The sequence below is a fragment of the Sarcophilus harrisii genome, chromosome 2, assembly GCF_902635505.1.
Source record: "Sarcophilus harrisii chromosome 2, mSarHar1.11, whole genome shotgun sequence".
NCBI classification, from domain to species: Eukaryota; Metazoa; Chordata; class Mammalia; order Dasyuromorphia; family Dasyuridae; genus Sarcophilus; species Sarcophilus harrisii.
Genome location: NC_045427.1, coordinates 504,147,897 through 504,174,807, shown reverse-complemented (window position 1 = coordinate 504,174,807; position 26,911 = coordinate 504,147,897). Strand labels below are relative to the sequence as shown.

Below are 26,911 nucleotides of genomic sequence, written 5' to 3'. Positions count from 1 at the left end.
TATATTTTTAAGTAGCTGGAAAATGAACTAGTAGATAAAAAGAGGTTAAAATAAGGGAGAGCAAGGACAATCAAAGTGACAAGTTCCTGGAGAGATGGGGAGATCGAGGTACAAGTAGAGAGATCACCTTATTCTCTAATACTCAAGCAAGTGAATAGCTCAATAGGGGATGACATTGGAATAAGGATGCATTAGAGTCAAAAGAGATGAGGCAAAGAGACCTGTTAGAAGGTTATTGCAGTAGTCCAGATGATAAGATAGTAAAATCCCAAATTAGGTGACTATGAGGAGAAATAAGGGCATTATCCAAGTAACATTTTAAAGGTAAAAATAATAACAATTCAAAACCTATTGAATATATGGGGTAAGCTAGAGAGAGTTCAGGGTGACATTTATGAATCTGTTATCTTTAACAGTAATAGGAAATTTGGGGAGAGGGTAGTGTTTATGGGGGATAATCAGTTCTATTTTGAACAGGATATGTTTTAGGTACCTGCCGAATATTAGATTTGAGATGTCCAAGAGACAAATAGTGTGATATGGCACAGGAGTTCAGGAGAGTAATGCTCAATATATAGATTTGAGAGATCACCAGGAAGGAGGGAGAGAAGAGGGCACAAGATAGACTCTTGAGAGACACCAATAGCTCGTGGGCAAGACCTGATTAAAAAACACAAAAATACAGCAAACTAACTGAGGAAGGAGTCAAATTCAGAGAAAAGAGAGACTTAATCAACATTGTCAAATGCTATAGAGAGTTCAAGAAGAGTGGGACTTGAGAAGAGAGTGTTATAGATGGAAATATAGAAATCATTGTTAACATTGGAGAAGGTAGTTTTAACTGATTTATATTATCAGAAACCAGGTTGCAGATCCAGTAATTCTAGTTGACTTTCTTTGTCTTTTTTTTTTTTTTTTTAAATTTAATAGCCTTTTATTTACAGGATATATACATGGGTAACTTTACAGCATTAACAATTGCCAAACCTCTTGTTCCAATTTTTCACCTCTTACCACCCCCCCCCCCCCCCCCTAAATGGCAGGATGACCAGTAGATGTTAAATATATTAAAATATAACTTAGATACACAATAAGTATACATGACCAAAACATTATTTTGCTGTACAAAAAGAATCAGACTCTGAATTATTGTACAATTAGCTTGTGAAGGAAATCAAAAATGCAGGTGTGCATAAATATAGGGATTGGGAATTCAATGTAATGGTTTTTAGTCATCTCCCAGAGTTCTTTTTCTGGGCATAGCTAGTTCAGTTCATTACTGCTCCATTAGAAATGATTTGGTTGATCCCATTGCTGAGGATGGCCTGGTCCATCAGAACTGGTCATCATATAGTATTGTTGTAATGATCTCCTGGTCCTGCTCATTTCACTCAGCATCAGTTCGTGTAAGTCTCTCCAGGCCTTTCTGAAATTATCCTGTTGGTCATTTCTTACAGAACAGTAATATTCCATAATATTCATATACCACAATTTATTCAGCCATTCTCCAACTGATGGACATCCATTCAGTTTCCAGTTTTTAGCCACTACGAAAAGGGCTGCCACAAACATTCGTGCACATACAGGTCCCTTTCCCTTCTTTATAATCTCTTTGGGATATAATCCCAGTATTGACTTTCTTTGTCAAGCAGTTTATTTGAGGAGAGGAGAGATATAGGATGTAAATGAGTAGAATTTATAAGGTCAAAGGTTTTTTGGATAAATAAAAGGGAGACTTTTGCATCTTTGTGAAAAATAGGGAAAAAATATTGTAGACTTTCAGAAAAAGTTTCTCTTTGCCATAAAAGAAACTTCTTTTTGACATGCTTCCAGATTTTGATATGGTACAAGTATTGTTTCAAAATGTCAACTTTCCAGACTATGTGGGGCTTTTAGTAACTGACAGTTATCCTTGGTCTTTTCATTTTTGCTGAGTTATAAAAGATGAAAATATTTGGTTTTTATAACAAATGTTTTATTAAAAAATTAGTATCAATAGTATCAAAATAGTATCAATTGCCAATTAATTTTATAAATCATATCTAAATTAATTTCAATGTACATAATGTTTTAACAGTTTTTAGCCCCTCCCTCTAAAACCTTATCAAAATTCTTCATCCATTCATTAACATGACTCTTCATAAGTTAAGTTTTCACCCTGGGAATTCTTTACTTTGAGGAAAGGATGAAGCCGAAGATCTTATTTAAAGAATAAACTTTTTAAATTTTGCATCCAATGAATTTGTATTCATCATGATGATATAGGCATTTCAAACAATTCACATTAATAATTTTATTTTACAGCTGGTATCAAATCTGAAGGAAGAAAATACATTGCTGAAAAAGGAAAAAGAAACACTCAACCATCTTATTTCTGAACAAGCAAAAGAAATAACAGGTTAGTTGTTTTTGAAGTTTGTAATTCTTTTCTTTAAAATAACCTCCCATGCCACAACCTTGCACACTCTTTAATTTGTCAGATGTCGAATTAAATTTTTTTTAATCAACTTTGTTTTTATTAATATAGAGAAAAATTATTTAAAAGTTGTCTGCATTGTATTTTTCTAACATTGTTACTTATGCATCATCCAGCACTTTTTTTCTCAGTGATTGTTCCCAATGCCATGATTGTTTTATTATGAAAATTGGCAGAGGAGAGGAGTCAGCATAAGCTATCAACAATAAAAGAAAGAAAAAGAAAATGGCCATTGATGCTTTTAGAAAAAAAAAGGGGGAAAACCTTACAAGAAATGATTCTAACAAAAAGCTTACCTTCTACATTATATAGAATCAATATAAAAGAACTCTATAATAACTCTAGTAGGAAAGGGAAAAGAGTTGTCTTGTATAACCTAATGAGAATCCCACCAAATAAATATATATTTAATAGAAAGATGCTTGAAGTTAGGAGTTATTCCTTTTTTGTTTTTGTGTGATCAGACCCTAGTACCATGGTCTTGTAGGGAGTAAGTACTTAAGGTTTTTTTTGAATGAATATTTCATTCATTTGTTGAAAAGCTTCTAAGGGACAGCACCATTCAAAGACCCCATAGAATCAACTAAGCACCAAATTATCTAACTCTTTTCTTCTTAGTTGGAGGTCACTATAAGTTTTTGAGTAGGAAGACAATTCTAGTAATTGTAGGATGGATTAGAATAAGGGAGAAATTGGAGGTACAGTTAAACTTTTGAAAAGAATGTTACAATAATTGGTAATAAGACTATTTTTTAAATCTATGCCAGTATTCTCTACCAGAACTGTTAGCGATGGTTTTTTTTTCATGGAAATGTTTCTTTGACATATGTTCTTGTGTTCACAAGTCTTGTGAAAAGTTCTTTTAGTTTGGGCACTTCTATATGCTGGCAGATATAATGAACAGCTCAGATTCTCAGGGGTCTTTCTTTGAAAATAAAAGTTTTAAAACAATAGCAACAACAATAATCACCAATGATGTCCATTTATTAAGGGTAGGAATTGGTTTTAATGATATAAGGAACTCGTCAATAAGAAAATTCTTTCTCCCAGTACATGTCCTCACCTTCTCAGCAACTTAAGAGTCTTAGGAAATTGCCTAGAGTACCAAGAGTCTAACTGACTCAGCTAAGAGCCAGGCAGAATTTCCTCCTTGGTCTTCAGACTCCAAGTCAACTTTCAACCCACTGTATCTTGCTGCCTTCCTGAAAATATGATGGTTCTAGTGAAACATTTTTTTTTCTTGCACAAGAGATGCCCTCTGGAATTTGCTCCCCCCCCTCCCTTTTTTTTTTTTACCTCTAGCCACTAAAATTCCTGTCTTCTTCCTTCTGTGCTGTGCAATGATGTCTTTCTTTTAAGTATAAAAAGTGAAAACATATATGCTCACATTTATTAAGTGTCTATGATGTATAAAGTTTTTGTAGCGAGTACTATAGAGGCAAAGACAAAAAAATTAGACTGACTTCAGGAAACCTTTTTCTGGGGAGAGGAGAATACATGTGTAGGCAGAGGAATCAGGAGGGCTTTACTGCAAGAGTTAGAACATTGAGAGAAACTTGAGAAAAAGATTCTTAAAGGCTAAAGTAACAAAGGAGTATATTCCTGCCATGTAGGTCAAATCATTATCCATCAAAATGGGAATTCATTCAATAATTTAAGCATTTTCCATGAGGAATTTAGTTTCCATGAGGATAGCTTTGAACATTTTTACATACTATGTCTATATAGACATAACACTTAGAAAAAGGAAGATGAACAAGGAGAAGGTTCATGGAAAGAGGAAGGGCATGAAATTTGTACTTCTGCCCTTTCTCTCTGGGTGCTTGCAAGTTGATGGGAAAATACTTCCCTTACATTTGGATAGTGCAATAAAGATACCTCTGTCTTATTACAGTGAAATTTTTGGTTAGGCACAGAGAAACAGGAAAAGGTAGGTAGAAACTTTTCAAGTCCCTTAGAAAGCAGAGAGAGAGAAAGAGAGAGAGAGAGAATAAATGAGAATATCAGAAAAATATGACAATGCCTCTTCTAGGATAAATGCTATATTCACTTCTAAGTAAACAGATTGAACAATTATTCTTTGAATTCTTTTCCAAATTAGAAAAAAAAAACTTAACCGGTTTTATTTACTTTAATTTCCCCCCCAAAATTACAAGTTACAATTCTTTGGCATCCCATAGTTTCCCATAATAGGGGATGTACTACAAGTTCTTTTTTTCTAGACTAGCTCTCTGTCTCTGCTCTGTCTTGCAAACATTTATTTCTTTTTTAAAATAAGTTATCTAGCTGCACTAAAGTCATTATGTAGCAGTTAAAGTATCATTTACATGACCACAAAATTTTATGTAGAAGGGAAAAAGGGACATTCTGTGGGGGATGCTCTGTAGTTTCTATGTGGTTTGTGTTATGCCAGATTTCTGTCTGATAATTGCAGGCTGACCTTGTATAGTTTTGCAGGGCAATCTCTTTATATTGTACTTTGATCTTGAATAGACTTTAGTCCCAGAAATGCCAGTCCATGCAATATGTTACTCAGGGGGATTATTCATCAGAGACATTTAACTACCTCTTTCAGAAGGTCATTTCTCCAATCTTCCCACCTGCTCCTATATACCCATTTGGAACAAATTCAGTTTCCAGATAAACCCTACAGGATCATTATTATGACTTCTATATACCTTTCATTAGTATTTCTGTAAGAAGCATATCAATATAATTTAAATGGAGATGGGGGAATGAAAACCTTTGCAATACTCTAGCAGTTAAAGAAGTAGAAAAGATGTAGAGAAAATCAGCAAACCTTGATAATTCATTAGATTTGGTCAGCGAAAGAGAGAAGAGATTAAAAAATTTGTGCAAAATTTTGAGTTCAAACATCAAGAAGATAATGGTTTCATTAATAATAGGGGAATGTATCTTTTCAGGAAAGACAAAACAAATTTTCAATATGCTGTTTCAAAATTAAGTGTGTTGTAGTTGAGAAGCGAAAGGGAAAGGAATTAAATCAAAGATATGTCATCAATTTAGATTGTGGTTAGAGTAGTACAACTAGCACTCTCTAATGGTTTATAAAGGGGGCTCAACCTAAACCTTGGGCTAAGAAGAGGGCAGAGAAAAATGAGAGGTGGGGGGAGTGAGGCATTCAAAAAAAAAGTCAAAAGAGACAAATTTTTTAAAGAATTGGTAAAGTGCATAATATTTAATATAAATATCAAGACAGATGAAAACAGAGATTAAACTCAGTACCTTATCCTTAGAAGAATGTTAGTGGAATGATAAGAAAGGAAACGTAATTTCATTGGATTAAGGAGAAAGTCGTAAGTCAAGGATTGTCTGATTGGACCATTTGATTAGAGCAGAAGGAGGGAGTATAAGGAATGATAAAAATGGGGATGAATGTAAAAGCAAAATTCTTCATGAACCATTTGAGGATAACATTCAGAGCACAAACAAAAGGACTACAAAAGGTGGAATATCTTTAGGATTATTAAATAAAGGAGGAAAGAATAACTATAGACAGATGTGAAATGAGAATGGAAGTTGGGGAAATGCTTGATGTTTTATCTATTCAATGCATGAAGTATGACACAAAGTTGTTGGGTTTCAATGAATGAATGAAAAAAGCTTTTATTATGTGTCAGCACTGTGTTGATACATAATATAAATACAAAATACCTATAAATATACCTATAAATACAAAAGAAAAGTCGGTCTTTGTCTTCAAAGAACCTGCATTCTAAATGGGGAGCTAACTTATATTGAGGAGTGATGGTAAGGGTTGAGTTGATCTTGGTTTCAGAACTGGGGAGTGGAAATGGGGATAAGGTGAGGAGGAAAAGGTAAGTGCATTATAGTAAGGCGACTGTGGAGATTGACAAAGACTAGGGACTAAAAATGAAGCATGACAATTGTGTACCTATAATTGTGACCCAGGTGAAGAGTTTACCAGTTAGGAAATGAGTTATACATTCCATTATAGGATAACCCTTCTGGATGGGGTGACAAAGCTATCAAAAGTGAGCCAGGAGTAGAAAATCATGGCTTAGGAGTTGGAGAGAAAATAGAAGTTTAGAGAGATTATAGTTTCAAATGGCTAATTTGAAGTATGAACAAGGAATCAATGTCTTTTCCTCTATCCCAATCAGAACTTTTTGATTCTGCAGTTTTTGTCCATACATTCAATAGAAATTCAATAGAAATCTAAGAAGTGATAAGCGCTTTATCCAGGGGCCAACATTAGGGAAATAATAGAGAGTAAGAGAATGGGAGACACTACTGTTAGAGATGAAGATTGTTAATTTGAGGTTCAGTCAACTCTTACTGGATATTAGTGATATAATAAAACCTTAAGAGAGATCTGAGAAACATTCCTTTTTTAAGAGGGTACTTTAACTAGTATTAGAAAAGATTTTGAGAAAGACAGGTGCCATATTGAGATTATTACTCTTTAAGCTCTACATTAAAAGAGTAAGAAAAAATTTATCAAGGATTTTATATTCACCATATATCACACACTGTAGCATGAAGTAATTGACATCTTTTCATTCACAAAATAAAATGATTTCATTTCCCTTCTATAATGAGAATTTTTTTTTACTCTTAAGTTTGTTAGGGTATTTCTATAACAAAGATGCCATTCTCTTTTATATTTAATAAATGTAGTTAATAATAAAATTGCTTTTCTCCTTTAGAAATGAATAAATAAGAGGTTTATGGATAAATATATCTCTCAGTTGCTAGGCCATTTTACTTAAAATATCTCTTGTATCTTGTATCTCCTTCCTTCTGCTCATACCAAAACCACCCTAGTTCAGGTTCTTATCATCTCCTGCCTAGACTTCTGTTGCAGCTTCCTAATTAATTCTTGTTTCTATTCTTCCTCCTTCCTAATTTTTCCTTTACACAGCTGCCAAAATAATTTTTCTAAATCAAATTATGTCATTCTCCCATTCAAGAACCTTCAGTGGTTCCCTATTCTTTCCAGGTTTCTTAGTTTAGGATTTAAAGCTCATCACAATCTGGCTCCAAGGTTTCTTTTCCAAAATTACCTCATTTAATTTCCATTCCAGACAAACTGCTCTACCTGCTGTTTCCCTAAGCTCAATGCTCTAACTCTCATCAATGTGCTTTAGCGTATGTGTCATTCCCCATTTCTTACTCTGGAGCAGAGTAGCTTCCTTCAAGGCGCAACTCAGTGTTTCATCTCCAGTAGAAAGCCTCTAAATTGTTAGGATCCAGGAAGCACATGAAGAGAACACTAACATGCGCTTCCTGGATCCTACATGTCTATGATATTTTGAGGAGCAGAATATGTGTACATATATACACACATACACATTTGTTTGCATGTGACATCCTTCCCACCCAACTCCAAGTAGAATGTAAGTTCCTAGAGGACAGGAACTATTTTTTTTCTCATTATGTTGAAACTTCAGAACCTACTTTATAGATTAAATTGGATTCTTTAATATATGTTAATAGTGTAACTTTTCTAAACTTTTCCTTATATTTTATTTGTCAGAGACCATGGAGAAGAAATTAATAGAGGAAACGAAACAGTTAGAACTTGATCTAAATGATGAAAGGTTGAGGTACCAGAACCTTCTGAATGAATTCAGTCGTCTAGAGGAACGGTATGATGACCTCAAGGAAGAGATGACCCTTATGGTGGTAAGTTACTTGGAGAAGGTGCAATATTGATATTCGGTTGAATAGAATTGAAAACTGATTTGTTTCATGGATTCACTTATCATTTCCAGGGCACATTTTATAAATTTAATTGTTCAAATCAGCCATTAAAAGAAAACCTGACCATGTTTTCAGTTACAAAAATGAGTCTTTTCACATGATTTTTTTTGTATATTCACTGTTCACACAAATGTCTACTTTATGGTTATTGATGCCCATGGTCTCAATTCTTATTCTGTTGGATTAGTTATTTAAACAGTCATATTAATTATCCAGATTACAAAAAAAAAATGAAAACTAGAATATAATAGGGAAGAAGAGTATAATTAAGAGTATAATTAGGAATATCTTGAAATCTACCATCAGAGAGAACATGTCTTCTGAAGAGAATAGGATTTATATTCATATACAAATGAAGATTAGAGAGAGCGAATTCCCTGTTATGCCAACTATAATGGGAAGGAAGATAAATGCTTAACATTTTCCTAACCAAGATCCTTGATATATGAGGATAGAGCTGTGATGAAAATGAAGAAAAAGAGAAGCAAGTACAACTTCTCACATGAACATACACAACTAATCACTGATCATATGCTGCAAAAAAGCTGCCACAAGGATAATGATTCGGAAGGAAATAAAGTTGACAATAAGTAATTACCATTCAAGGTGCTCATGAATAACTGTATGTGCCTAACTTACTAATAAGGATCATCCTATTTTCTGGTGCTTGGATTAGTATAAGGGAAGTAGGTAACGTACGTCTGTACAGCATCATAGCTACCTGACCTTCCTAGCCCATAACATATACTCACATACCCTAGAGGCAGTGAACAGGGGAAGAAACAAACTGCCCATTTTCTTATAAAATATAAAAATCACTTTCTTCTACAAAGAACACTTTTTTTGAAGAGAGTTGATGTGATTTTTTTTCTGTTAAAATATTAATAGTGCTTTTTTATTAATAATAATAAATAATATAGCACTTTGAGGTTTGCAAAATTAAAATTAATGTGATCTTACTTGGTTTATGGTTTAATGCTTCAGGTAGTCCATCATTTTTAATGGGCTCTCTAAGTAGTATGCATAACAGATATCTGACATTATTCCTTCTTGGTACAATTTCCATGCACTCACTTCAACAGAATTAGCTGCTAAAGGCTTACTCTTCTTTTTAATATTTAATTTTTCAAAATACCAGCAAAGAGAATTTTCAGTATTCACCTTTGCAAACTCTTGTGTTCCAAAATTCTCCCTTCCTCTGCTCCCTTTCTCCTGATTAGCAAGCTATCCGATATAGGTCAAAATTGTACAATTCTCCAAAACATATTTCCATATCATTATGCTGCACAAGAAAAATCAGATCCAAAGAGGAGGAAAAAAAAGCAAACAAACAATAACAAATACTATGTTTTGATCCACATTCAGTCTCCATAGTTCTCTCTCTCTTGATGTGGATGATTCTTCCTATCACAACTCTATTAGAATTGCCTTGAATCACCTCATTGTTGAAAGAGCCAAGTTCATCACAGTTGATTTTCACCTAATCTTCTTGTTGCTATGTACAATGTTCTCTTGATTCTGCCCAGTTCACTTAGCATCAGTTTATGTAAGTTAAAGGCTTACTCTTATATAATACACAGTATTCATTAAAAGGGACACAAAAAAATAACAATAAAAAGTCTTCAAGAAGGTTCAAGAAATCCAAAAGGGCTAGGGAAAATATGATATATATTGCAAATATGTTTTATATAAGGTCAAGTATGATAAGAACAAAGAAATGATCTAGATAAAGCACTCTTAAAATATTTGAGAAGAGCAGCAATCATTTTCTGCTGAAGGAATAAGAGGAGGCATCATGGAGAATGTGGTCCCTGGGCTGAGCCTTGAAGGAACAGAAAAATGGCAACATACAGAGATGATACGGGTGAGAGTATGGAGGTAGGACCATGTAATGAAAGGTAGGGTAACTGTCAGATGTCTAGTCTAGCTAGATATAAATTGTATGAAGGAGAAAATACAGTGAAAGAAGATTGAAAAAATGGGTAGGATCCAGTGTGTCTAGGACTTTAAATTACAGGCTATAGCTTTTACATTTGTATTTGCATATACCACAGGCTATGAAAATAGCTAGCATTTATGTAATAATTTTAAGGTTCACAAAGCAATTTATATACATTATCTTGTTTGATCCTCCGATGAGATAATCTATGATCTAGAATCTGTTGTTATCCCCATTTTACAAATGAGATTACTGAGGCTGAGAGAGTTTTAAGTGACTTGTCCAAGATCACATAGCTAGGCAGTGACTGAGATAGAACTAGAATTCGGGTCCATCACTCTATCCACCTTGGAAACTAGTATAAGTTTTTGATATATGAGCCACACCTATGTACCATGAAGATTATTTTGACAGTTGTATCAAGGATGGGGGAATATTTGAACTGGAAGTGTTGAGAAGAGACCTGAAACAACTACTGTGGAGAATATAGTAGGGACTTAATCAAAAAAATTCCTATAGTGGGTGGGGACCCCAATAAGACTGGTCATATAGTTTTGTGGTGATTTCAGTCAGCATAATGTTGTGACTTTGCTGGACGATGCTCAGGACAAGGAAAGATCATCATGTCCAATCTCTTTTGTTTACAGTTCAAATCAAGACCTAGAGAAGTGAAGTGACTCGATTATGGTGACATTGTATTCAATGGTAGGGACTAGACTAGCAATACTTTCCTGATTCCTAGTCAAGTGTTCTTTTTCTATTACAGCACGTTGCCTTTATTCCTCTGTCTTTCTGTCAGCTCATTCTCTCTTAATTCCCTTTTCTGAAGGAAGGAGAGAAGTATTTTCCCTTTACCAGTTTCTTGAGCACATGGGCCATGGGTGCTCCTTCTTGTAAAAGTAGAGAGTTCTAGCCAAATTAGGCCCTTTGGGGATGCTATACACAGTGTCTATTCCAGGGTAGACACTTCACAAATGTCTATTGATTGATTGAGGTACAAAACCAAGAACCTTCAGAGAAACCTCACAGCATCTTCTTTCCCCTATCTGACACCAGCCTTGCTTAGTTGTAATACAAGTTAAATTCATTTATATGAACCACTTATTAATTTCTGTCCTGTCCATTATATAATGAAGCAACACTCATGCTTAAAATTAAATGTCCGATTTTTTTGTATAAACCTATTTGATTATAACACCAAACTCATGTTCATTCTTTATCTTATATTACTCATGCAACATGGTCATCTACTTTTTAAAAGTTTAGAGAATGTAGCTAGTACAAGCACTTTTCACTAGGGTATACTGTTACTGGCTTGCCATTCTGGTTTCACTTGTCTATTTTTTTGAGGAGCATTCAATATAGTAGAAGGAAAGATATCTTCACCTTCAGAAGATTGGATATCATATAAGTAAAGTGAATCCTGTATCAAATCAATTGGGTAATAAAAATAATAATAGTGTACATCTATATATTATCTATTATTGTGCCAGTTACAGTGCTAAACTTTTTACAAATAACATTATTTAATGTTTACAACAAACCTGAGAAGTGATTACTTTATTACCCCAATTTAAAGTGAGAAAATTGAGGCAAACAGAAGTTGAGGCATATGAGGCCAGATTTGAACTTGGGCTGCTGCCAGGCCAACTGCTCCATCCTTTGTACCACCTCACTGCCCCAGTACCAGTCTGGGGGGGATTGTCATCAAGTAAACATGGAACTAGTCTCTGTCACTTATTCCTTAATTATATTGCTTTTCAGCATGTACCTAAGCCTGGACACAGAAGAACTGACTCTACCCACAGCAGCAATGAATCTGAATATACTTTTAGCTCTGAAATTACAGAGACTGAAGACATTCCATTGAGGGTGGAGGTGAGTTTTATAGCATTGCTCTTTAATTTCCAATAAAGAGTAGCAATGTGACTACTCTTGTTGTTCACATAACAATTTTTGTTGCTGAATTAAGATCCTTGCAGATACAGAACCCATAATTATTGCATCACCTAATGAATTGGCATATTGATACTTTAATAGTAGTAGTTCATACTACAAGTAAATGAGGTTTACAAATTGCTTTCCTTAGAAATAACCTTGTGAGGTAGGTAGTATAAGTAATATTCTCCTCCTTTTGCAAAAGATGGAACTGAACCAGAAAGCTCAAGAATTTCAGAGATAATAAATCTTAGTTAGACTTGAACTTGGGTCTTCTGATCACAACTTCAGTTCTTTTTCTACTATACCAAAAATTATATATATTTTAATTATGATTTTTACTTAATTTGAAAGAAAAATCCTTTCTTCTTCTTAGACAATGTGCTCTTAGTGAGCAGAGACTATCTTTTGCCTTTCTATATTCTGCAGTTATCATAGTGCCTGGCACATAATAGGCACTTAGTAAATGCTCGTTTATTAAGATTATTAATACTTGACTGACTCATTTACAACTCTCATTCAGATTTTGCATCTGAAAAAATTTGGCCTATGAGATTTTGTACCAAACACAGATAATTTGCATATCATTCACAAATGGAGACTTACTATCTTGAAATCACATCTTGAAAATAGTGTTGAACAGCTTGTGCTTAGGTATTGCTTATTTGGCTAATAAACAAAGCAAAACAATTAGGCTAACAAAACCATTGAGCCTAATTTGATACCACTTGTTAGAAATATAATTTTGTTCCATAGCAATGCTTGGAAAAAATTTATAAACTTTTATTTTTGTTTTTGTGTTTTGTATCATGAGCAGTGAAAACTATTTTGGACTGTTTTAGAGTCCCCCTCCTTTTCAAACTAGTTCAGTTCAGAATCAGAAGAACATTAGTTCTAGAAATACTTTCAAAAAGAGCCAAATAGCTCTTTTCTTTCATTTGTTAGTTTTACCTATTAGCAAAATGTTACTATCACATTATTTTGAGAAATGCATATTGCTAAGCTTGTGTCATGTTCACGAAATCAGTCTCCATAAAGACAGTAAATAGTAAGTTATGATCCCATTCTTCGAGGGAACATCAAGAACTATCTGGGGTTTATAGTTGAACAGACTCATTATTGTAGATAAAAAAAACCCAATGATGATCCAAACCCATGCAACAGATGAATCAGGATTATTTTCATGGCAAAAGAATTGTTTGTATTATAAAAATGCTTTTAAAAATTAACAAACACCAGGAATCTGTGTACAATTTTATCTTCCATGACCTTATACCCTCCTTCTCTTATCTGTTCAGTTTGGACTGAGCAAGAAGGACTTAGGGAAAAGCTGGAGGCCTAGTTATTTGTGAGTAAATAGTGATATGTCCTGAAAATGTTCCATGTTTGATTTAATACTTTCCCTCATGTCTTTATGTGGATTTTAGTGAAGCAGCACATGGGCTTTTCAACTTGATGGTTTCTTCCACTTGGCACACAGTTGGTCCACTTTCTTTCCTGATAATACATTTCTCTGATAATTTTTTTTTGTCATATTGCTATGGCAATGGTGGATCAGTAGATACATTTATAGAAGAAAGAGCCAAGTTCATATCCTACCTTGAACATTTACTATCTATGGGACCCAGGGCAAATCTTTTAATCTTCGTCTGCTTCATTTTCCTCAACTGTAAAATGTAAAATGCTTATAATAATAGCACTTACTTTCCAGGGTTGCTGTAAGAATATGAGATAATATTTATAAAGTGCATTGCAAATCTGGAAGGCTTATATAAAATCTAGTTGAGAATAAAAATTCTTAATTGATAGCATATTGCAGCCTATTTACATCCATAGTATATCTTTCCATTGATCTTTGGGTGTCCCTCAACTTGAATTCTTCAGATATTGTGATATTCCATGACTCTATATATCCCAAAAATAGAGCTGCTAAAAAGCTGGAGTTGACTGGATCACTTTGGTCATTTGTTCTAAGTAGTTATCTTTAGATATTGGTTTTGTTTTTAACAGAAGAAGAAATTTTTATAAAATATTTATAGAAAATTTCAGAAAGAAAAATTTTAAGACAATATTTAAGGAAATTTTATATATATTCTTCTTCACCCCACCATTAAATTATTCTCCCTCTACATTAAGGGAAAAGATCTTTTTTTAAAAAAAAAAAAGGAGTGAGGGTAATATTTGATGGCTCCAAGATACAAAGTTTCTTGTTAATTTTTTCTTCCTCTTGTCTTGTATTCACAATTTAGAACTCATCCTCAAAGGCTGCTCCCTCTATGACCTGCATTGCTCTTTTATTCTTCTGGTAGACTAGATTCTGGAGGGATTCAACTAATCCCTGGAGGGATTTTAGTTTAGCCCAGCACTTTGTAAATAGTAAGCACTTAAGAAATGCTGCTGAATTATGCACCTTTATTTTCCCATTGGTTTCTATTATGTACAACTAGATTTTGGAAAAGGTTTCTGTTAGTCATATTGAAGGATATTGTTTTGGTTGATACTGTTTCTATTTTCCTTTTTTTTTCTTTTCATTAACCTTTCTCTTGATCTTCACTGATGATGACCTGTTTTGTGGTATAGGAGCCAAGTGAGAAGAAGGCACCTCTGGATATGTCCTTGTTCCTCAAGCTCCAGAAGAGAGTAACTGAATTGGAACTGGAAAAGCAAGCTATGCAGGATGAACTTGACCGAAAAGAGGAGCAAATACTCCGAAGCAAGGCTAAGGTATTCATTGTCAGTTGACCAATATCGACATTATCCATCCATACAAAAAAGTAAACTCTATATCATTAGATTCTTACTTGGGTGTTTCTCATCCCCCTTTAAACAAAGATTTCAAATGAATATAATTTACCCCCCAAATTAGTCACCAAACACTAATCATAGAGATTGGTATAGAATTCTCGATAAGTAGCAAATTATATCCTTCAGGATAAAGTAAACACACTAAGAATTATGATTAGAGATAAAAGGAAACATTGTTTTATTTCATTTTCTCCTAGGAAGAAGAAAGACCTCAGATTAGAGGTGCTGAACTGGAATATGAATCCCTCAAGGTAATTCTGACAGCTTTAAAAGCAACAGGAAACTACTGGTAGATGAATAACAAAATTTTCTAGTTAACTAGCATTTATTAAGTGCTTTCTACGAATCAGGTGCTTTCTTACAAAGAAAGGTGAAAACATTCCAAGATTGTAAAAGAGCTTACATTCTAATTAATATATAACTACATATAGATTACATGTAGAGAAAAAGAAAAGGAACTTCATAGGGTTGGGAAAGGTTTCCTATCAAAGATGGCATTTGAGCTAAGTCTTGAAGTTAGTGATCTTTTAAAAACAGTAGCATTTATTTATTTATTTATTTTAAATTACAATTCTTCAATTTTTAATAGTATTTTATTTTTCCAATACATGCAAAGATAGCTTTTAGTGTTCATCTTTGCAAAATCTTGTGCTCCAAATTTTTTCCCTGCCTCTCTCTCCCACCACTCAAAGACAGCAAGCAATCCAATATAGGTTAAACATGTGCAATTCTTCTAAACATATTTCAATATTCGTCATGCCACGCAACAAAAATCAGGTCAAAGGGGAAAAAAACACGAGAAAGGGAAAAAAATAAGCAAACAGAAGTTAGTGATTTTTAAGAGCTAGAGGGTGAGAAAGCAGAGCATTCTAAGCATGGAGAGCATTCGGTATGAAAGTTCTGTGACAGGAGAGGGTATATTTGTATTAGATTCAGTAAAAAGACCAGTGTAGTTGAATCATAAAGTGTGTGGAGAGGAGTAAAACATAACTTGATGGGAAAAGTAGAAATGAGATTATTAAAAACTTTAAATGCTATGCAAAGGATTTTGTATTTGATGCTGGAGGCAATTGGGAGTCAGTTAAGTTTTTTTGAGTAGAGGAATGACATGATTTACACTTTAACATAAACTTACACTTTAGGAAAATAAATAAAATAAAATAGGTTATTAAGTGGCGAATGGATTAGAATGGGAGAGAGTTAGGTTATGGGAATTAAAAAGTTATTGTGATAGTCATAGCATGAAAAGCAGAAGAGTGAGGGGTCATAAGACATAAAGATGGAATGATAATATGTTGATCAGATGAAGGAATTTTGGAGTTTATAAATGTGAAATTGGAATATTTATGGGTAATAGCAAGATCAAGGCTATGACCATCACTTTGTGTAATTGAATTAAAGTGGAAAAATAGGTCGTGAGAACTTAGTAGACAGAAGAACTGGGAAGTTGGAGTATTTGAGGAAATATGATTATGCTGAACTTCCCTAGGCTGAAGGTAAGAGTTGGAGTGAAAGAGAGACTGTGGTCTAGGCACTGTAATCATTGATGAATTGTTCTGGGATTTTGCATTAGATAGTTAATTTGGATTGAATGAACCTCAAATGAATAGAGTTTGCTGAGTAATGAGTCTGGAAATGACAGTGGTCAGTAAAGTATATCACACCAAGACCAATGAGCCTAGGTCTGTGAGAAAGGGTGGTCCCAGAAGCATTGTTATCAGAGGGAATCAGTTTTCTATATTCCATATGATTTCATATGTTTTTTCTCTGTAGTTTTGCTTCATAGGACCTTTCAGATTTTAGGTCCCCAAATTTTGCAGTTGCTAGGGTTATGACCCTGCATATCAAGGATATGCTTAAGTATTCCTGCTCTTATGACTAATTTTATTCTCTCTTCATGTACTAAATCTACATTTGCCACAATTTCTGTGGAATTCACTTTCTGTGTTAGTAATGTGCACTGGCTCCATATGGTGTTACAGATCTGTCACTACACGGACCCCCTTGTCAGAGGATATTGTGGTCTTATCACAATGGGGTGCCATGGCATCATCCTCTCAGTCTCTCACCTGAAACTTCTACCACTGGAGCTATTGCTCCAGTTAGGAAAGTTACAAAAAAGTGGGAGTATCACTGGGAGAAGGCTATAGTTGGGATAATATACTTCCTATGGGATAGGGAGATTAGTGAGTTATCTCTTTAACTTTCTCTCATCAGTGTGTTTGTTAATGTATCCAATTGGGCAGTTATTTTTTTGGAACATACAGAAAGCCTGAGTCTAAGGGATTATCATTGCAGTCCCAACAAGTTTTATGGAAGCACCAAACTTGGGGTGGCTAAGATAGGCAGGAACCTGAAATGTAGACCAAAAAGACAAATTTCATTTACCTCCTAGAACCAACCATGCCTTAATATCACAGGAAAACAAATACCTCCTAAGCACGTATACTGAATCATTCAGTTTGAGTGGATAAGCCAAAGGGCATACCTGGATATTCATGAGTTAGAGTCCAAAGGTATTGGGTGAAATGGACTGGAACAGGCCAGGAGAACAGAGAACAGAACTTTTATGTCATCCTAACCCCAAGAGTCCTTTACATGTTGGCTACACACACAAATGTGCTTATGTGTGTGTCAGACATGCTTATATATGTACATGTGTATGTGTATATACATAGATATATGTGGTATGTAAAGAAATTTTTTATTGTTTTAAAAAATATTTAATAAATCTCTTATTTTCAAAATACACAACAAAGACAGTCCTTAACTCCCACAAAACCTCATGCTCCAAACCCTTCTCCCTTCCTTCCCTCTACCTCCCTTCCCCTGACAGCAAGCAATCCAACATAGGCCAAACATGCCCAGTCTCTCCAAATACACCTCCATATCCATCATGCTGCACAAGAAAAACCAAACCAAAAAGGAAAAAAAAGTAAGGGAAAAAAAAAGCCAAACAACAAAAGTGAAAACATGCCAACCTCCACACCCAGTCCCCACAGCCCTCCCTCTAGATGCAGATGGCTATAAAGAAACTCAAGCCTTTGTTAGCATGTTTGCATTTAAAATCTAGTAAAAAATGGTCCAGAATTCTGTAAGAGTAACTAACAAATGAGGGGGAAAAGTAGAGAGGTTATATTTTTTCATAATAAACAATCTTAATAAGAATATTAAAATGTTTATGACAGGAAAATATAATCTCAAGATGGCCTCTTAAAATTTAAATATTAAAACTTTATGAAGAAATATTATTTATGACATGTGCTAAATAAAACACCATAAAGCTAGTTCTTTTTTAGATACATGTCTTTTTACTAGACATTAAGTATAGATAGAATCTAAACTTGTGTGTTATTTTCCACATCATTTTTACCAGAGTCAGAAAAAGAACATTGATAAATATTTCAGGGAGCTAACCATTTGAACTTGTTAACTGGAAATGGCTTATTCACCTCCAAATTTGATTAGATCCAAGAATCTTTAGAGTTCTTCAGAATGGGGACAAACCAGGACTACACTGAATACCCAATGATCATTACAAAACAGAGCAGGCTTTTCAAGTCTGTGCTCAAACCACACCTGGGGCAGGCAGGCAGGCCTGGAACATAGTTTCTTACTGGAATTTGTCTTAGAGACTATGAAGCAAAATACTTAATGCACTACACCTTCAATTCTACCACATAGAGTTGCAGATGGGTAAAGAGGAAATGCCTTTCTCTACTCTATTTGAACAACCCATGTTGTTCTTTCATAACATAATTCTAATGACCTAGCTTAAAGGCAGTATACAAACAATATGTGACTCTAAGTGGTACGGCTTTATTTCATGTAGCGTCAAGAACTGGAATCAGAAAACAAGAAGCTAAAGAATGAACTGAATGAGTTACGTAAAGCCCTCAGTGAAAAGGGTGCTCCTGAAGTGACTGCTCCAGGTGCTCCTGCCTACAGAGTCCTCATGGAACAGTTGACTTCAGTTAGTGAAGAACTGGATGTTAGAAAAGAAGAAGTCCTCATCCTGAGGTCTCAACTGGTGAGCCAGAAAGAAGCTATTCAACCTAAGGTAAGTGCTAGCTTATCCTAGGTCAACTTGCCCACCAAATTACAGATAAGAAATTATCATGCCAGTTGCCTATTTCCTATCACTTGGAAGACAATCAAGATTAAATTGCTAGCTTTTTGATAGTCAAAACAGAGAACATGTTCTAAATCCTATGGAAAGTTTAATAAAGCACACTTTTAAGAAAAGTACTTAAGAAAAGCCTTTTATAGCATTCTTATTTGAGGAAATTTTCATGTTAAAAGTGTTGACATCAGTAAAATGACTCATAGCTTTCTGTGGAAGGTATTAAAAATGAATTTTAAAATCTGCCACTTGGATATGATAATGAAATTCTCCATGGGCCTTTTACTGTTTTGCTTTTAAAGGTAATATTTGAAAATGAATTTGTATTGAAACAGGAAGTTCAATCAATAGTGTATTGCATAAGTCAATGTGAGAAATGAGAAACTCCTTGAAGACAAGAACCATGTTTTTCACTAGAAGTATTTGATGAATGTATGTTATATAGAGAAAAAAAAGAAAATTAAATCAGTGTATATACCTAACAAGTATATTAACCTAGTACTGCTAACTAGAAACTATGGCAGAAGAACCATTATCCAAAGCATTTAAGAAATTTTTCTACATATTTCATTGAAATATCATATAAGCTTAGTTCTGTACCCTGCCTTAAAATCTAAAATGACTTATATGCTTTGTCATTATTGCTAGGGATTTTAATAGACATAATATTCTTTCATGTTTTTGATACCTATAAGAATACAGCAGTAATCAGCTTTGGCCCAGTAAATGACCAGTTCTAAAATTTAGAATTTTGACCATGCAATTTTGAAAAAAGAAATCTTATAGATGAATAGTCTAAACTCAGGTTAAATACTTGTTTCTCAGACTTAAATTGCTAGGATTTAAAATAAGTTCTTATCTACCTTCAAGTTTTATTCTGTTCAACTTCATTGGGTCTACCAGAGAAATGTGTTATTGTCATTTTGCTAGGTTACTTTTGTCTGTTATAATTGAGAATCAACGGTGGTATTTATTTGCATAAGTAAGAGTTTATTTTTTTCTTTTATGCTTGCCAATTTATGATTTCCAGGAGGACAAGGTAATCATAAAGAATTTTTTTAAAATTTTGAAATATCTCTCTTTAATCTTCATTTCCATTTACAAATACTTTTTTACATGTGAAATAGATGCTCTCTGGTTAAAATTATTAAAAAAAGAACTGCATAAATCAAAAATTATTTTCTGATCAACTCTCATTCCATAATGGGAGTTTGTAAAGTCTTTTATGAGCTCTTCCAAGAAGCTTCTTTGGACTTGAGACCAATTCATATCACTCTCTGAGATTTCTTCTGTGAACATTTTATCCTCGTTTGAATTGGTATTTTGGTCTGCCTTGTTAACTACAGTAGCTTTCTATGATCAAGGTTCTTTTCTGTTTCTTGCTCATTTTCCTTCCTTTTCTTTTGGTATTTCTTCTTTTTTTTACTTTTAGGTTGAGCGCTGCTCTTCAAGTTACAGGGGTCACTGTCCCAAGCCTCCTGTGCAACTCTGAATGTTGGCTTTGAGCATTGGGCCCTTTGTGTTTGCAAGGACAGTTTTGTCAATAAACAGCCTGGTTTTCCAGAGTTTGCCTTCTGAGCTGGGACTGGAAGCTGCCCCCCTGATCTGCTCTTCTACTGAGCCAGTACAGAGGGTCTTAGTTGCTGATTTGCTGTGATTAAGACCCTCTCACCAGTTTTCCCAGAGTCTTTCTGAACTGGGCTGAACACACTTTTCACCCTAGAGAGACTGACCTTTCATGAAGATTTTTCCACTCTATCTTGAGCTGGACAGAGGTTTCATTCTGTCAGATTCTGTTCAGAGGCTTGTTTTTTTTGTGGTTTTCGAGGGAAACTGCTCTGCCATCTTAGCTCCATCCCTGGAAGTCTAAGTGTTCCGATAAATTGAATGCTAGTAGGGAACCCACAGAACTGGGTATAATTTTTTAATCTGAGATGTGCCCTGTGAAAAATGTTTGCTCTTCTAACCTTTTAGTTCTACCAACTCTGCATTGATTAGAAGCAGTGCCTGGCCTGCCAAACTAAAATATTTCTCCCTTACTGACACTGTCTTTCTCCTCAATCTAAAGGCTACCACTACCAAAGCTCTTCCTGATGGAAATTATATTAGTCATGGCTGTTCACATGTTAATTGGGTTCTATTTAGCACAACTTTTATCATGTTCTGTTTTTCAAAAGGCAAAAATATAATAAAAAATGATAACAGTTTGTCTAAAATGATAGGAAATAGATAATGTACAAAATAAATAATAATGTAAGTGCATATATATGTATTCTGTAGAGGCAAGCCAATGATTTTCCATATAGGGATAGTGAGTAGTATATTTTAGTTGTTTGGGACTTCTATTTCACTATCATTAGTGGGCTTGGAATAGCCATGGCAGAGGCCAAACAAGATAGATGATCCAATAAAATGTTAGTCATGGATAATGGGACAATGTCTAAACAGGTGGATGTAATATCAAGGGAGTTTGGCAGCAAGTAACAGGCAGACATCTAGGCAGGCAGATTGATGTTAAGATGTCCTGAAGTTGACAGATAGTAGCTTATCCTGCTGGTAGAAAGTGAATGGCAAAGAAGAGATAAAAAAAAAAATAACAAGGCTTTGGTATCAGGGGTTAGTGGCAAAGTGGGATTCAGGAATAGGTCTCTAGTTTAGCTGAAGATGATGAGAACAAGACAGGACCCTGTGGTCTAACTGTGAATCTAACCAAGGTGCCAAGGTAGGGAAGGATAAAGTTACTGGAATGGTGCGTTACTGGAGAGATTGGCAGTAGGGATTTTAGCAATTACAGAGTAGGAAGCAATCCTTCTGTGTAGTCCTCTTCAATAAAAAAATCCCCCTATTTGAGAACCCCAAACTATTTATTTCTCATAATGCAAATATCTTTCTCTATTTCAGAACACAATGACAGATTCCACAATCCTCTTAGAAGACGTACAGAAAATGAAAGACAAAGGAGAAATAGCACAGGCATATATTGGTCTGAAGGAAACAAACAGGTTGGTTGTGTTCTTTTATTTATTTTGGCTTGCTGAATCACTGTGTTTGACATTTTTATGCAGCAAATATTTTTTTTTGATCATTTGATTATTTGATTTTTTGATTTTTTTGATTGATTTTTTTGAGTCACTAATATGTGACTTTGTTTTATAGTATATCCAACCTTTCTAAATTATTCCCATTTAAAATTTCATCTGAAACATGTAGAACATCAATCAACAAGCGTTTGTTAAGTACATGCTTTGTGACCGGCGCTGTGCTAGATGCTGAGGATACAAATTCAAATAATTATTAACGATCTTAAAAAAAAAGTTTTTCCTGAAGGGGGACCATAGATTCTTAAATAGATTTGCATTTGAAATCAGAGTAGCACAGCCTTTTTTGTAGTGGCTAGAAACTGGAAATTGGAATGGATGCTCATCAATTGGAGAATGTCTGAATAAGTTATGGTATATGAATGTTATGGAATATTATTGTTCTGTAAGAAATAACCAGCAGGATGAATACAGAACGGCTTGAAAAGACTTACGTGAACTGATGCTGAGTGAAATGAACAGGACCAGGAAGGAGATCATTATATACTTCAACAACAATACCATATGATGATCAATTCTGATGGACGTGGCTCTCTTCAACAATGAGATGAACCAAATCAGTTCCATTTGTTCAATAATGAAGAGAACCAGCTACGCCCAGTAAAAGAACTATGGGAAATGAGTATGAACCACAACATAGCATTTCCATTCCCTCTTGTTTTTGTCCGCTTACATTTTTTATTTCCTTCTCAGGTTATTTTTACCTTATGTCTAAGTCTGATTTTTCTTGTGCAGCAAAATAACTATATGTATATGTATACATATATTGTATTTAACATATACTTTAACATATTTAACATGTATGAGTCTACCTGCCATATAGGGGAGGGGCTAAGGGGAAGGAGGGGAAAAGTTGGAACAGAAGTTTTTGCAAGGGTCAATGATGAAAAATTACCCATGCATATATCTTGTAAATAAAAAAGGTATAATAAAAAAAAGAAATACATTTTTCCTAAAGATTAAAAAAAAGAAAGCACAGATCATTGTTAGGTTTCCATTGTTCAGTATTATTTTTAAAGATTTTGAGGAGTACCTAAAGTTCTGAGTAGCCCCAAGTAATCATTAAAATTTATAACATGTTGAATGGAAGGGAGTAAAAAGCCTTGTTGTATAGCCATTCTTGACTGATATTTCACTTGTGGCCTTACCTGACTGCTTAGAGAGAGTCAAGGTCTTTTTTCCTCTTTACTGGTTTAAACAAAACTGAGAAAATCCTGAATCCAGTTTTATTTCACTGCCTGAACTTTGGTAAGGATATAAAGGCTATCTTTCTCCCATTTTCAACCTTTTGAGGTGGAGTAGTGGAGAGGATGGGAGATATATATTGACAGTGGTGGAGGAAATTACATAGATATGTAATAATAGGGGATGAGGAGTAATAATAAAAGTAATATACTATCTTTCCTTTTGTTTTAGTGCTCTAAAGTTAGGAATTTTTAAAAAGATGATAATTTGTTTAAGTATTCAAGTCTCTCTCTCTGCTACATAAAAGTATTAACTTCTTTATTGATATTTCTAATATTTGTATCTTCACATTGTCTCTAGTTAGGGAGATGGATTGTGATTGATGTATATGACTCTGCATCTGATGAACAAATCTAAAATTGAGGATATATTTCAGAAGTTAATAATACCTAACTTGCCTTTGTATAGCTCATAAGATCATAGAAAAGGGTCAATGTCAGGACATCTTCAAACCTCATAAAACTTGAAAGTATCGTGAACTTTGCCATATGCCAAAAATTTTCCACATCTAAAAGATCAATTATATTATATACCATTTTGAAACGACAAGCAGCATTTTAACTTTGTTACAAATTTATACTTCCAGAATTTTGTAATCTAGCACTCATAATGGGCTATACTTGCTATCAGAAGATACATAAGTACATATGCCAAAGACCAAAAGCATGCTGCTGTTCATAAATATTATTGTACCTTTATACATTCTTAGAACCTCATAATTTGATAGAAGTGTCTAAAATTTCTGGTTACTCTATGTGTATGCTTGCATGTACAAACCATGTTTCCCCATCCCATTCCTACACAAACTCTGGGACAGTTCCCATTGAGGAAATGAAGGAAGTTCACTCACTTAAGGAATTCGTGCTATAACCACCAGATATTACTCTGATAACCCCCTCGGTCTTTTGCAGTCAATCTCTCTAATATTGTGGGATGCATATTATTTCTCCTGTATTCAGGAGAAACCTTTTTTTAATATGTTATTTCTTATGTGTATCATGATTATTCCATTAAAAAAAGTCAGAAAGAACTCACACAATTTCTTTATAATTTTCCCTATTTTGCAAATGATTTCATTTTCCCTGTTTTGCATATGATTTGCCTTTTTAAAAAAATACAGTTTAAATAACCAAGCTAATATGTATAGTAATTTTGTCATCCATGGTCAAGAATATCTGCCATTCTCAATAATAAATGTTAAATAATATTTGCTATCTTGTCCTTCATAAGACCATCATTTCATTACCATCATGTATCCCTTTTATGTTTTCCATTTTTCATTTGTCTTGGAAGACCATTCCCTATGGATTGCCATGAGCTGAATGAGGATGAAGAGCTGTGGCTGGTTTATGAAGGGTTAAAACAAGCCAACAGGTTATGTGTGTTGCCTCAATGGAATGTTCATCACTTCCTGTTTTCTTACTAACAAACAGAAGCCTTCTCTGGCTTTTTCATGCACTAACTAAATTCATAGGCAAAGTATAACAAAACATTTGATGTATATGTATAACTGTCATGTGATGCTATTAAAGACAAAATTTAGACATTTGTAAAATATATTAGTCATTTCCCATCCCTGGGAATGAGACCAAATTGCCCCATTGCTGATTGAATTAATCAAAAAACAAACAGATAAGATATTGCTAAGCTACTGTGCCTACAGTATTTATCTGCTAGCTACCTGTAATATGGAAGCTGTTTAGTATTTGAAACTTCAAATTATGAAATCATGAATTGGGAGGGTTTCCTTTTAGTCATAAAATTTAAAATCCTTAAAATTGGTAGAATTAACACTTCAAATATGACACCCTAAGCCAATATAGATTTGAAGAGAAAACAATTAACATTCCAAAGATCAGCTTTTAAAAACAAATAGAAATTGTATTTTTGTAAGAGAGAATTTATAAAAATTAATGCTGCTGTTCAGGTGGCTTCTGTTTTATATTTTTCTTATCATCAAACACTCAATAGCTACAGAACGTGATGGTTTAAAATTCTCATATTCAAATTCTGTAGTCTCCAAAAGGGTCAAATATTTTAATATGCTATTATTAATCAGACTATAATAATTTTAATAGCTAACAATATCTTTTTAACCTAACAATATCTTTTCTTTAATTTTGCTAATAAATTCCTAACCATATCCTTGTTTCTTATGTTCACAAAAATATAGATATGTAATAATAGGGGATGAGGAGTAATAATAAAAGTAATATACTGTCTTTCCTTTTGTTTTAGTGCTCTAAAGTTAGGAATTTTTAAAAAGATGATAATTTGTTTAAGTATTCTAGTATCTCTCTGCTACATAAAAGTATTAGCTTCTTTATTGATATTTCTAATATTTGTATCTTCACATTGTCTCTAGTTAGGGAGATGGATTGTGATTGACATATATGGCTCTGCATCTGATGAACAAATCTAAAATTGATGATATATTTCAGAAGTACTTGTTAGGATTTGTATTTCTTGAGATCAATGAGTCACTATTCCTGACTTTTCCATCTTTTGGAAATGAGAGAGAATATATTTGCAGAAAAGTGATATGGGAAACAAAAACATAAAATGGGACTCCAAACCCAACCTCCATTTTGAATGATCATTTATGAAATACTTAAATGTATATTTAATAATTTATTCAGACATCCTTCCTCCTCCCTTCCCCCAAGTAGTGTTTGGGGGTTTGAAGGTTTTTTTTTCTCTATTGTAGTAATGTTGGGCTTTGAAAAAAGTTTGTTTTTTTTCTTCACAAAAGGCCATATTTTGTTCATATAGATTCCAAAGTTTATGCCCCATAAGCCAGTTTATTTCACTGGCTTTTCGCAATTCTTAGTCCTCTTCTTCTCATATGCTAGTGCCTTTAGAAAGATCTAAAATGTGTAAATTTTTCTGACTTTTCTGCATGGTATTCTCACTATTGAAAATCATACATTATTTCAATCTCTTTTCGGTTTTTTGAATTTGATCTAGTCAGATGACAAACTGAGTATCTATTTAGAGTATTTATTCTCACTTCTCCATCCCCTTTCACAAATCAACAGATATTTAACTCTTTGACAATTGACAAATGAATAAGAATAATAAGCTTCTGTTCCCTTGTTAACTATATAGACTCTTGGAATCACAACTCCAGTCCCAGAAAAAGAGCCATGACAATGAAACAGAGGCATTGCGGGGTGAGATCCAGAGTTTAAAGGAGGAGAATAATCGCCAGCAGCAGCTGTTGGCTCAGAACCTACAGTTACCACCTGAAGCTCGCATTGAAGCCAGTCTGCAACATGAGATTACCCGGCTAACCAATGAAAATTTGGTAAGAAAATGGTGCAGTTCTCACTTTGGTCTGTACTCTTTTAATGCTTCTGGGGCTACTTAAATACTATACCTTTCCTTGCTGTAAAGATTTTATAATGACACACTGTTACTATCTCACTTTAGGAGTCATATAGTAGATATCATGTTAAACTATTATTAAATTGAAGCATTAGGAATGAAAAATGCTTGCTCAGTGGTTATATGGGTTCTGCAATTCAGTGATATTTGAA

General features: G+C 34.0%; 1 protein-coding gene across 6 annotated transcripts in view; it reads left to right on the top strand.

Annotated features, from left to right (window-relative positions):
* Positions 1–26,911, top strand: part of MYO5A (myosin VA) — a 202,525-nt gene that overhangs the window by 139,880 nt on the left and 35,734 nt on the right. For 2 of the 6 annotated variants that reach the window (XM_031955218.1, XM_031955216.1), the window contains exons 23-32: positions 2,305–2,398; positions 7,998–8,146; positions 11,928–12,041; positions 14,682–14,825; positions 15,104–15,157; positions 18,739–18,966; positions 20,060–20,068; positions 21,931–22,031; positions 24,666–24,746; positions 26,481–26,679. In XM_031955218.1, coding sequence (XP_031811078.1) covers positions 2,305–2,398; positions 7,998–8,146; positions 11,928–12,041; positions 14,682–14,825; positions 15,104–15,157; positions 18,739–18,966; positions 20,060–20,068; positions 21,931–22,031; positions 24,666–24,746; positions 26,481–26,679 — 1,173 coding nt within the window. The remainder of the gene's footprint in view (positions 1–2,304; positions 2,399–7,997; positions 8,147–11,927; positions 12,042–14,681; positions 14,826–15,103; positions 15,158–18,738; positions 18,967–20,059; positions 20,069–21,930; positions 22,032–24,665; positions 24,747–26,480; positions 26,680–26,911) is intronic. The other 4 variants (XM_031955220.1, XM_031955217.1, XM_031955219.1 and 1 more) reach the window with 2 other exon arrangements.